This window comes from Notolepis coatsorum, assembly GCF_963971535.1.
Source record: "Notolepis coatsorum genome assembly, chromosome: 5".
Classification (NCBI taxonomy): Eukaryota; Metazoa; Chordata; class Actinopteri; order Aulopiformes; family Paralepididae; genus Notolepis; species Notolepis coatsorum.
The window spans coordinates 58,435,945-58,448,305 of NC_140169.1; the positions used below are offsets into that span (position 1 = coordinate 58,435,945).

Below are 12,361 nucleotides of genomic sequence, written 5' to 3' on the forward strand. Positions count from 1 at the left end.
GGCATGTCCAGACACATCTTGACGGTGACTTTGAACCTGGCTCCGGAGGCCGGTCTCTGGCGCCGGTGGACCGCTGTCCAATAGGAGAATGGAATATTATGGTCTGGGCTAAAGGGATATTCCGTGTATATGTACAAGGAATATACAGGGGATATCAAACGATATACAAATACTATGCAATATATATCAATAAATAAATATATATATTCGGTTTAATCTGATCCTTTGTAACAGCCGCACCCCTAATTAGTCCCACCTAATTAGCTAAGCAGAGACAGATTAACCGCACTGTCCTCTACTCAATGTCTGTTGTGAGGGGTCGGGCAGTTCACAAAGTCATGGGTCATGGTCGTCATTAAGCGAGTCGGGGAGCCTTGGCGACTCTATCAGCCTCGCCACGGGTCGGTTGTATGTCCGCCCTTGGCCGAGCACTTCTGCCACTCTGACCTTTCCGTCGGCACCAGTGGTCACTTTGCTTACGCGGCCGGCCGGCCACGCAGCTCGGGGTAGTGACTGGTCTATGGTCATGACGATTGGACGGGATGAAGGGGGGCTTAGGAGGAAGCGGGCCTGAGACTGCTTTGATCTGTGCTTGGCTGTGCCTCCTCCTCCTCCGTCTGTTTCTCTTGTTTGCTCTGTACCCCGTCTGAGGAGGGGCCGGTCCCGGCCGCCCCGTCAAGGAGTCGCTTGGGGTGCTGGGTTCGAGGTCAGCTACGTCTGAATCGCAGCTGAGGGGGGTGGAGTTCCGAACTCCCTCTGGTGCCCACGGTTCTCTCACGGGCCTCTCGCTTAATGTCAATAGCCTCTGCTGTACGAGGGAGTGGCCGGTGTCGCTCGCCTTTGTGTGTAGGCAGCGTGTAGACGTGGGTTGACTGTCAAGTCCGTAGAGGGGGCCCTGGAGCGTCCATCCCAGTCGGGTCTGAACCGCGACTGGGCATCCTTTGGGTCCGATGTGGGCCGCCTCAATTGGGAGAATGAGGTCCGCGTGGTCGGAGCCGATGAGCAGGGTCGGTGTGGCGCCGTCGATAAGCGGTATAGGTAGTTGACGTAGGTGCACATACTTCTCCATCAGCTGTGGGATGGGGTAGGTGTACTGGGACAGGCCTATGTCGTGGCTGGTGAAGACGTTGGTTATATTATACTGCTTCTCGGGCTGGTCCACCGCTGCTATCTTGAAGGAGACCTTTTCACCTTTTATGGTCTTCTGGTCCCTTCTGATGGTGCGTATGGTCATGGTATCTTTGACACCCCGCAGGCCCAACTGGGCTGCTGCGGAAGCGAGGAGGAGAGTCTTTTCAGACCCATCGTCCAGGACGGCGTAAGTGTCCAGGACCTTGTCCTCGTAGCTCAGGAGCACTCTGACCACTTTGAGGAGCACTCGGGGGGTCCCGCTATGCTGGTCAATGTGGAGCACTCCTGTTGGTGGTGACATAGAATCTATATGGTGCGAGTCGCACCGCGACTCCCAGTGTCTGCTGTAGCAGTCGGGACACCAGGGAGCGGTCTGGTGGAACTCTGGTGCTGGTGCCACCGCCTCGGCATGGTACATTACCGCGACGGGCCCACTCTGTTGTCCTGGCTGACGCCTGTTGATGTCATGCAGGACCTCCAAGTGGGTGCCACCGCACCTGCTGCACTTCTTTTTCAAGCGGCACTCAGCTGCTAGGTGGCTGCGCGCGCAGCGGAAGCAGCGGCGGTGGTCCTTGACCCACTGACTCACATCATCCGTGGTCAGCTTCTTGAAATCTTCGCACTGATACAGCCGATGTTCTCCCTCACAGTACTGGCACTCAATCTTCCACTGGTCCTCTTTCGTCGAGGGGGTACTGTGGTTCTTGCTGCTCGGTACTGATTCTGATTGGTGCATGGCGGTCACCAATCTGCGGCCATCGTTTGCTCCCCTAGGTCCCTCTCTGGAGCTTGGTGTGCTCCGCATGAACGTATCCAACCGTAGGCTGTTGACTTCTCTCGCCAGGAAGTCGGCTAGGTCTAGGAGGGATGGCTCGGGACCGTTAGGATCACGGTGGTCTCTTTGCCGCCTGAAACGCTCTTGTCGGGCGGGCGGAAGCTTCTCTAAAATCCTCTCGACATTAGAGTTCGCGTACAGTTCGTGCATACCCTTTTCTCTTTGCGCCCCCAGCATCCCTACCAGGGATTGTACCTTGATAGACAGGTCATCTAGTGAGCGATTGTCTGGGGGTAGGCGGTCAATATGCCTTATCTCTTGTATTACGTAGTCCCATATGCGTCCATATCTTTGGTCGAGTGCTGCTAGAGCCGCGGTGTATGGGGTAGTAGAGGTGGCATAGGCCAGCGCTATATTGTGCGCTCGGGGCACCTTGAGGTGCTTCAGTAGGATAGCATATTTGTACGGTTCATCAACTACATCGGACATCATTGTCTCTAAGCACATTCGTAGCTCTGTGTACTGTGCTCTGTTCTCATGTGTGAAGTCCGGGAACGTCGGTGTGCCAAGGTACGATGCCATGGATGACTGGCACATCGGTGAGCGTTGGGGGAGAGGCCTCCTAGGCGAGTCTCCTCTTACGTGTCGTCTTGGGCTGGTACTTGGTGGGTACCAAGGGCCGGGTACCCAGGTGCTGTTCCTCTGGGCTGGCGGTGCGTCAAACTCACCCGTGAGTTGAGTCGGGGGTTTGTAGCGCAGTGCCTCTGGGCTGACGTCTGGGCTGTACTGGACCTCCTGGTCCAGAGTACGTTGCTGCTGGTCGGGGCTGTACTGGGCCTCCTGGTCCAGAGCACGTTGCTGCTGGTCGGCTTGACATTCCTCCTCTTCCTCCTCCTCTTCCTCTGCTAGGACCTGGAGTCTTCTGTTCAGTCTCTCGGCGTGGTCCGGTTCTTCCCTGTTGCTGGGTCTCGTATGGACCGGCCGGGAAGGGGATTCGGAGACGTGGACAGGATCCTCCTGTTGGCGGGGTCCCGGGTCGCTTGGTCGGGTAGGGGAATGCGTCCTAGACCCTTGTCGTGACGATCTCCGGGAGCTCCGTGCGGAGAGAGGGGGTGTCGCCATGGCAACCAATTTGTCCATCAGCTCCGCCTGCAGCCGGTCGTGCTCTCCCTCGCGCTGGGCATGGGCTGCGTCGCGCGCTGCTTCGCGCTGGGCATTGGCGGCGTCGCGCTGCGCATTGGCGCTGGCCTGGGCGGCGTCGCGCTGTGCGTTGGCGGCGTCGCGCTGGGCATTGGCGCTGGCCTGGGCGGCGTCGCGCTGTGCGTTGGCGGCGTCGCGCTGGGCATTGGCGCTGGCATGGGCGGCGTAGAGCTGTGCATTTGCGACGTCGCGCTGTGCATTGGCGGCGGCGTGCTGTGCATCGGCGCGGCTTCTTTCAATGTTCTCTTCCGTCTGAAGGCGTCTGGTCTCCAGTCTTATGCGGTCGTCTTCACTCCTTTGTTGCGCCTGGAAGCGCTCTCGCTCGGCTGCAAAATGTTCGCGCTCGCGCGTCTGTTGCGCTTGAAGTCGATCGCGTTCGGTGGAGGCTGCCAGGGTGGCGATGAGTGCCTGCGCCAGCATCTTGTCCGCCTCGCTGGGGGAAGACGCCGGTCGAGGCGATCGGCTCCCGGCAGTACTCGATGGAGATCCGTTCTCCTGTCGCGTACCGAGGAGATCCATCTCCTGGGTGCGCGTCTCTTCTTGTGGTGGGTCGGGTTCCATCCCTGGAGAGCTGTCTTTATCCTGGAACTCTCCGGGGACTACTTCTTCGGTCTTGGCGGGGGGTAAAGTCGTGTCGGGTCCCTCCTGGTCCCTACCGTGAGCTTGGTCAGTTACGTTAGAACCCACTAGGGCCTCTATTGGCGGGGTAGCCTGGGCGATAGGGTCGGACATAATTTTACTATCTACTTTTTCCGCGTTTACCGTCTGTAGAAGGCTAGGTAGTATACTGGCAACGTAATCCTCTAAGTACTGAGGTGTCTGCCGTCTACGCTGCGGGCGATCTACTTTAGGAGAACCGTTTTGTGGAGTGTTCATCATAGGCCATGTCAATATTAATACCGCTATATTAATATTACACTAGTTACCCTCCGGCTCGAAGGACCAATTGTAACTGAGGGGTACAATTCCCTGACTGTATTGATAAGTATGGTATCATTAAACCACTACCGCTTTATGTACTTTAATTACTGGCCATTCAGTACACGATATATGAATATGATGAACACTTCCCACAATGAAATCGGTTCCAGTCAAAGGTATTAATCAAGTATTTAATGGAGCAAAAGGTACATAGGATACTTTACATTATTCTTTGAATGCACTTGTAAGGCAAAGGAGTATGCGTAGGCAAATCAACAACGAATGTCCATTCTCTGGTTACGCAGGAGGTAATTATACAACCTGAATCTTAGGGAATTATATCTATGGTACACTGGTAATATAGCGGAAGATACTGGAAGGGGTTCCCACTGGTTGTAAGCCAGCAGGGGGGGTAGAAGATCTGTCGGTAGTAGGACGTCTGGTCAACGATGACTAGGGAGACTTCAGGTACAGAAGCCGGTGCAGTAGCCTCTTGATCCACAGATGAATACAGCTTGGTTCTCTTGTAGACTGTAGCTCCACAGGGAAGAAAGCTAGTCGACCTCAGGCTCTCTGGGCGCCGACTCGACTTGACTCCTCTCGGGGTAAATCCAACACGTGCAGCGTTGGCTGGTTCTCCGCTCCATAAATCACAGGACCAAAGCAAATATATTCCAGCCGCAAAGGGCTATGCAGTCGTCGGGTAGATTAATCCAGTGTACATGTCCATACGGTTCTCGCCTAGGTCTCCTCGGGTGAAAGCGCCATGCGGTCGGCCCAGCCTGGATAAGAACTCTAGCTAATACGAGAAAGCGTGGGAGATGCTGGTCACTATAGAATTCTAACCGCACGATACACTATACACAAATAGACTATTAAAGACTTAATAGAAATATGTCGCACTCGACGGTATAGCGCCAAACTCTGACAATTCAGTTATTAATTCGCATGCGGTCTCGATGCTCTATTCTGGGCCAAACAGGCCATACTTCACCGCACGTTGTATCGTGGGTGAGGCTTCAACTTATCGGTAACATGCTAAGGAAGGTAAGGGGCTTCTACATTCACCTGCGCCGTATTTATACGCACAGTGAACAAAACTAGTTCCACTCTCACTTCTGTCGCGTATCCCTGGGCAAGGCCCGGCATGTCCAGACACATCTTGACGGTGACTTTGAACCTGGCTCCGGAGGCCGGTCTCTGGCGCCGGTGGACCGCTGTCCAATAGGAGAATGGAATATTATGGTCTGGGCTAAAGGGATATTCCGTGTATATGTACAAGGAATATACAGGGGATATCAAACGATATACAAATACTATGCAATATATATCAATAAATAAATATATATATTCGGTTTAATCTGATCCTTTGTAACAATAGTGAATGAAAGGTTAAATCAGAACAGTTGTCAATTGCTCTATTTGTCAGTTCCAAACAGTGAAACAGGTAGGAAAAAAACGAATCTCCATAACAGGTGCATGAAATTACAGTAATCAACTAGGTTACTTATAGAGGAGGTGCTATAATGGAGGTGGTGTGCCCCCTAGTGTTCAAACATAAATAACCTCTAGTCTAAACGATATGAATTCTAATATTCTAGCAATACAAATCCACCAAGTCGGTTTCTGCTTCTACAATGGTGATGTGTCTGTCTGGCTGGGTGACTCATTGCTGATGTCTCTCCTTTACAGCAATGCGGCATCAGTGCCAGTGACCTCAAGAAGCTGGAGGACGCAGGGTTCCACACCATCGAGGCCGTGACGTACGCCCCCAAGAAGGAGATCCTCAACATCAAGGGCATCAGTGAGGCCAAGGCTGATAAGATTATGGTAGGAGATCCTCAACATCAAGGGCATCAGTGAGGCTAAAGCTTATTACATTTACATTTAGTCATTTAGCTGAACGCTTTTATCCAAAGTTCTGTACGACAAGTCATCAGGAAGGGCACAACTCTATCAGCTGAGTAACAATGTTCATCAAAGTGTTGAGTGCTACAGTGTAGGTTAGTTTATTAGGACAAGTGCATGACAGTAAGGTTAGTTAGGGTTAGATTTTTTTATTTTTTTATTTCAGATAATGGTTTGAAGAAGTGCGTCTTTAGTCGACAGCGAAAGATTGGACGGGTTTCGGCTGTCCTAACTGGGGTGGGTAGTAGTTCATTCCACCATTATGGGGCAAGGACTGAGAAAAGGCAGGTTCTCCTTGATGACCCTCCCGGAGCTCGGATAGGAGTAGGTCTGAGACGGCCAGAAGATGCAGAGCGTAGGGGTCTTGAGGTCTTGCTTAAAAGATTCTGGTAGGAGATCCTCAACATCAAGGATCAGTGAGGCCAAGGCTGATAAGATTCTGGTAGGAGATGACGGTCAGATCTGTCACTGTTTTATAGATGGGTTTCTTGTTTATAAACATGCCATGTTTGGGCGGTCAGGTGGCGTAGCGGAGATTGTGCTCGTCACCAATGCAAGAGGCTGCGGTCTCGACTCCCGGAGAGTCCGCATTGCCTTGGCTTGGGCTGATCGCTATACATTTACATTTACATTTAGTCATTTAGCTGACGCTTTTATCCAAAGCGACTTACAAGTTCTGTACGACAAGCCATCAGGAAGGGCACAACTCTTATCAGCTGAGCAACAATGTTCATCAAAGTGTTGAGTGCTACAGTGTAGGTTAGTTTATTAGGACAAGTGCTTGACAGTACGGTTAGTTAGGGTTCGATATTTCTTTTTTAAATTCAGATAATGGTTGAAGAAGTGTGTCTTTAGTTGACGGCGAAAGATTGGACGTGTTTCGGCTGTCCTAACTGGGGTGGGTAGTTCATTCCACCATTGTGGGGCAAGGACTGAGAATAGGCGACTTCTCTTTGATGACCCTCCCGGAGCTTGGATAGGAGTAGGTCTGAGGCGGCCAGAAGATGCAGAGCGTAGGGGTCTTGAGGGTGTGTAGTTAGAGACCATTGACCGGAGGTAGGCGGGAGCGGTTCCCTTTGCTGCACGGTATGTTAGGTCGAGGGCCTTGAAGCGGATTCGTGCAGCAATGGGGAGCCAGTGCAGGTCCTTAAGAATTAGGGTGAAATGGGCCGACTTCGGTAGGTTTGAGATCAGGCGGGCCGCTGCGTTCTGAATGAGTTGAAGAGGCTTAGTGGCAGTGGCCGGGAGGCCAGCGAGCAGTGCGTTGCAGTAGTCGAGGCGGGAGATGACTGTTGATTGGACGAGGAGTTGGGTGGCTTCTTTTGTCAGGAAGGGGCGGATCCTTCTGACGTTGCTCAGGAGGAATCGGCAGGTTCTGGTTGTCGCTGCGATGTGAGCAGAGAAGTTCAACTGGTCGTCGAGGACAACACCAAGGTTCTTGACGGTCGGGGACGCGGTCACAGCTGCATTCTCGACTGTGATGGAAAGGTCGGTCAGGGGGGAGGATTTGGTCGGCAGGTGGAGCAATTCTGTTTTGCTTAGGTTCAGTTTGAGGTGGTTGGTCGTCATCCAGGCGGAGATGTCGGACAGACAGGCCGAAATCCGCTCAGAGACGTGGATATCTGAGGGAGGGAAGGAGAGGAAGAGTTGAGTATCGTCGGCATAACTATGGTAGGAGAAGCCATGAGACGTGATAATGTTACCCAGTGATTTAGTGTAGAGGGAGAAGAGAAGGGGTCCTAAAACCGAGCCCTGGGGGACACCCGTCCGCAGAGGGCAGGTGGCCGACAGGGTCCCTCTCCATGACACTTGGTAGGAGCGGTCATTGAGGTATGATGACAGCCATGTCAGCGCAGAGCCAGCCACTCCCATTCCTGCGAGGGCCACGAGGAGGGTCTGGTGGTTGACTGTGTCGAAGGCTGCAGATAGATCTAGGAGAATCAGGACAGAGGAGAGGCCTTTAGCTTTTGCTAAGTGAAGTGCCTCTGTGACCGCAATGAGGGCTGTCTCTGTGGAGTGACCAGTCCTGAAGCCTGACTGATTAGGGTCTAGGAGGTCATTCTGTAAGAGGTAAGCAGTAAGTTGGTAAGCTATACTAACTCGTTTGGCTGAGTTAGGGGGAGGGAAGCCGTGGGTGGGTCCTGGGCGTTGTGGACAGCGACCCCTACAGTTCGGTCGGGGCGCCTGCACAGCGAGGGTAGGATCTGGAGAAAGGTAGTGTGGCCTTCCACACGTTACACTCTCCCGGTGAGAATCTGCCCTACCAGGCTGGCTGCCGGCTGGCTGCACACGCGTCGGAGGAAAGCATGTGACAGTCTCCGGCCTCCCGGACCAACAGTAGGGGGGGGGGGGGGGGGGGTGCGCAACAACCAGGAAGGAGGTTGGGAATTGGCATAACGACTAACGGTGGGACGGGAGAAAAATCGGAAAAAGGAGGAGGAAAAAGATGAGAATAAAAAAAAATGCCATGTTTGAGCCAATCAGCAATACCCTCTGAATCACGTGACTGAGTTACCCCCTACCTGCGTGAGCTGCTGCACTAAAAGAAAGTACAACAGGGCTCTATGGAGAAACCATGACACTCCCCTGATTAAAAGTTGTTTCAAACAAAAACGCCATGGCATGGATTGATAGTTTACATAACTAGCATGGCTAACAAATGCAAATCTATTGTAGTCTGACCCTCAGGATGAGTCTGACGTTGATGAGAAACCTGTCTACGGAGCAAGATCCAAAAGGCTAGGCTCCCTGGGGGGGGGGGTTACTAAATCATATCTTAACATATTTTCAAATTCCCATCAAATTCTGAAATCAAGGACTAATTACTTCTATTCTGAACACAACTATAAAAGTAATGAATCGCTAGACATATCCCTAATCTGCGCTGCGCCATGAGAGGGAGCTTCACAGGGTCAAAGTGGGTACCAAACAGGGAAGGTAAAGACGGCTCTAAACTGTTTAACAGTAATCCAGAACAATTTTATTGCACTGCACTGTTGCATCATTTTACTCTGTCTATTCTATTTGACTCTTTTTTAATTTTTTTTTTTATTATTGTCTATTTTTAAAACTGCAATAGAATCTAACCATAAACAAGGTGGCCTATTGGGATGTTAGATCCTAATGTGAAAAACGGACTTTATGTCTTTTTTATGCCTGTCTTTTTTTTCTGTTGTGAAGCACTTTGAGCTGCAATTCTTGTATGAAAGGTGCTATAGAAATAAAGTGTATTGTAGTAGTGTATGCCATATTAATTGTTAGTTTCATTATGCATTGTGTGTTGAGTACTGACTTTTAATCATTTTGTTTTGCAATAATAAAAGTGCTGTACAAGTCCCACAACATAAGATAATAAAAAAAAAAAAAAAAAAAAAAGATACTGGGAGATTGCAACACATTGAAACTGGTGCACAGGGCGTTGAACTTAACCCTTTCACTGCCACACTACCAAACAGTTTAAATTTTTTATTTACATTTAGTCATTTAGCTGACGCTTTTATCCAAAGCGACTTACAAGTTCTGTACGACAAGTCATCAGGAAGGAAGGGCACAACTCTATCAGCTGAGTAACAATGTTCCTCAAAGTAGGGCTGACCTTCGAAGCTTTTTTTTGGCAATCGAAGCTTCGGGGCCGAGCTTCGATTTTAATTCGAAGCTTCGAATAAATTTTTTTTTTTTTTTTTTTAATATTTTTTTTTTAATCTTATGTTGTGGGACTTGTACAGCACTTTCGTAAACTTTGTTGTTTTTAAATGTGCTCTATAAATAAAGTGGGTTGGATTAATTAAATAAAGTGTATTATATTATTATATGAATTTGTCTCTGTCTCTCCAGGCGGAAGCCGCCAAGCTGGTGCCCATGGGCTTCACCACGGCCACGGAGTTCCACCAGAGGAGAGCGGAGATCATCCAGATCTCCACGGGCTCCAAGGAGCTGGACAAGCTTCTGCAGGGTCAGTAGTCCCCCGTGTAACGTAATCACAGCACTTTCCCCAGAGATCAAGTTTGAACGAAGACAAAGTAAAGCGTCATTTGTTTGAACTAAATGGAACATCTACGTAGGGCTGTCTTAAATACTTCGAAGCTTCGTTCGATGGGCATGGGCTTCGAATTTGAAAATAAAATTAGTGTTGTGAAGGGCCAGATTAAACTGAGAATCTACCTTTATTGTTTGATATACTTTGTATATTATTTATATATATACACGGAATATCCCTTTACCTGCGTTCAAACCAGAGTAATATTCGCTCTCCTATTGGACAGCGCCCCCAGGCGCTAGCGCGCAAGCCCCCAACGGCAGGTTCAAAGACAAGTGCAGGCATGTCAGAACATGCCCGGAGTCAGCGTAGTGATACCAGACAAAGACTGCGGTTTGGGACTAGATATTCACTTAAGTATAAATACAGCGCAAGGTGCGCACACCGTGCTTAGCTTCGTGTCTTCGTTCAGTACCTTACCCACCTTCACCACGAGTCAACGTGCAGTGAAGTGAGCAACCTTGCGTCTAACAGAGCATTGAGAACCGCGTGCGAATAGAATGGTAAAAGTGTCAGAGTTTAATGAAGTAACGTTGAGTTCGACTTAATCTAATGTGAAGTGAATAGTCGTTCATTTATTGTATATCGTGCGGCCACAGTTTGTTTGTGTGTAGCATTACCCAGCGGTTCGTCGTGTCTTTAGCTAGTGTACTTAGCCAGGGTGTGTGGCCTAAATACGTCGCCCACACCCGAGGAGTCCTAGGCGGAGAACCGTTGGACATGTACACAGGAGAATCGGCGTCGGCGATTGCAGAACCATTACTGGTTGGATTATATTGATTTGGAACGTGGTACCCGGAGAAGAGCATCGTTGATTTCCACTGTCGTTTGGGATTCAACCTCGTGAGGATTACAACTCGGGCTGGCCTCGTGGACGGATGCTGGCTAGCTGTCATCAATGCTGTCGAGCATTTGGATTACAATTATTACTTTGCTGCTGATCAAGGGATTTACAAGGACCGACTCCTGTACCTGGAGTCTCTTTATTCCTCATTGAATCAGACGGAGTACCCGAACATTCCTCTACCCTCCAGGCCTTACACCCCCGGAGGGAACCCATTGTCTCCAGGCGGTACCAGTGTTGCCCTATCTAGTTGCTACTATACGACAGGTGGTGTCAACTTAGACCCATCGTAGGATTCCTGCTATTCTTAGTGACTCATGCTATTGACTGACTTTACGTATATTCTTCGCCATACAAGCGCGACCCTAATTCTCATTCTGTAACCTAACGTTGCCTAATAATAATAAATTACCCTCAAATACTATTTCTTTGTCAATGCCGTGTTCTTGTGGGTGTTCACCATCTATATTTGATGTACTGTCTGGCCAGTAATTAAAGTACATAACTAGCAGTGGTTTAATCTATCACAATCTTTAATACAGTCAGGGTTTTGTAACCCCTCAGTTACAATTAGATTATGTTTTTTTTTTGCTAAATCAACTCTGCCTCTCTTTGTTAATTACAACAAGCAATGCTGTTTGTTATTTAAGATGAGGTCGGACTCGGCACTTGACAGATTTGTGTTCATTGTGCTGCTTTTATAAAGCCTCAAATGACGGCTTACAATATTTCATGGAAGCAAAGTGTTTAGTTTGTCTAAGATTTAAAAAGGTTTAAACTTTACAGCACTGACAAAGTTGAACAAAGTGCTGTACAAGTCCCACAACAAAAAAAAAAAAAATTATAATAACAAAAAATATTATTAAATTTATTCTTTTTTTTTTAATTTTTATTTTGAAGCTTCGAATTAAAATTGAATCTCAGCCTCGAAGCTTCGAATTCCAAAAAAAAAAAACGAAGGTCAGCCCTACATCTACGTCGTCAGAATGTCTTAATGTAAACATGCTCTCACCAGCTCTGCAGCCTCGTGCCTTTTCATAATCCAAAACAATCCCAAAAACCATTAACGGTATTGTCTTTCTAACTTCGCTGGCCTGCCCATTTAGGCCTTTAAAAACAAACAGGAGAACCTTGAAATGGACTTCATGCTGTACTGGTAGCCAGTGGAGAGAGGCTAGAACAGGACTAATATGGTCCCTCTTCCGGAGCCTGACTCTGGGGGGTTGTACTAATTGCAGGTGGGACAGGGATGACTGACGAATCCCAGTTACAGGGAGTTGCAGTAGTCTAGGGATGATGCTTGGTTTTGGCAGTGGTGTGGAGCTGGACAATTGTCTTACTACAGCATTGACCTGCTTGTCAAACTTGAAGGTGGAGTCAAAAAAACACACCAAGGTTTTTACCATGAGGTTTGGAGGGTAGACAGGGGTACACACTACAGGGGTACCATCTTAGGTTCCCTTCACTGGCTCCCCATCAAATTTAGAATTCATTTTAAGGTTCTGGTCATCACCTACAGAGCACTCCACGGTCAGGCACCTGCGTA

At 49.3% G+C, this 12,361-nt stretch overlaps 1 protein-coding gene across 1 annotated transcript in view; it reads left to right on the top strand.

Moving 5' to 3' along the window:
* The window catches only part of rad51 (RAD51 recombinase), a 38,206-nt gene that overhangs the window by 9,278 nt on the left and 16,567 nt on the right, over positions 1-12,361 (top strand). Inside the window, exons 3-4 of the mRNA XM_084314504.1 lie at positions 5,720-5,857; positions 9,770-9,887. Of these exons, the coding sequence (XP_084170630.1) occupies positions 5,720-5,857; positions 9,770-9,887 (256 nt within the window). The remainder of the gene's footprint in view (positions 1-5,719; positions 5,858-9,769; positions 9,888-12,361) is intronic.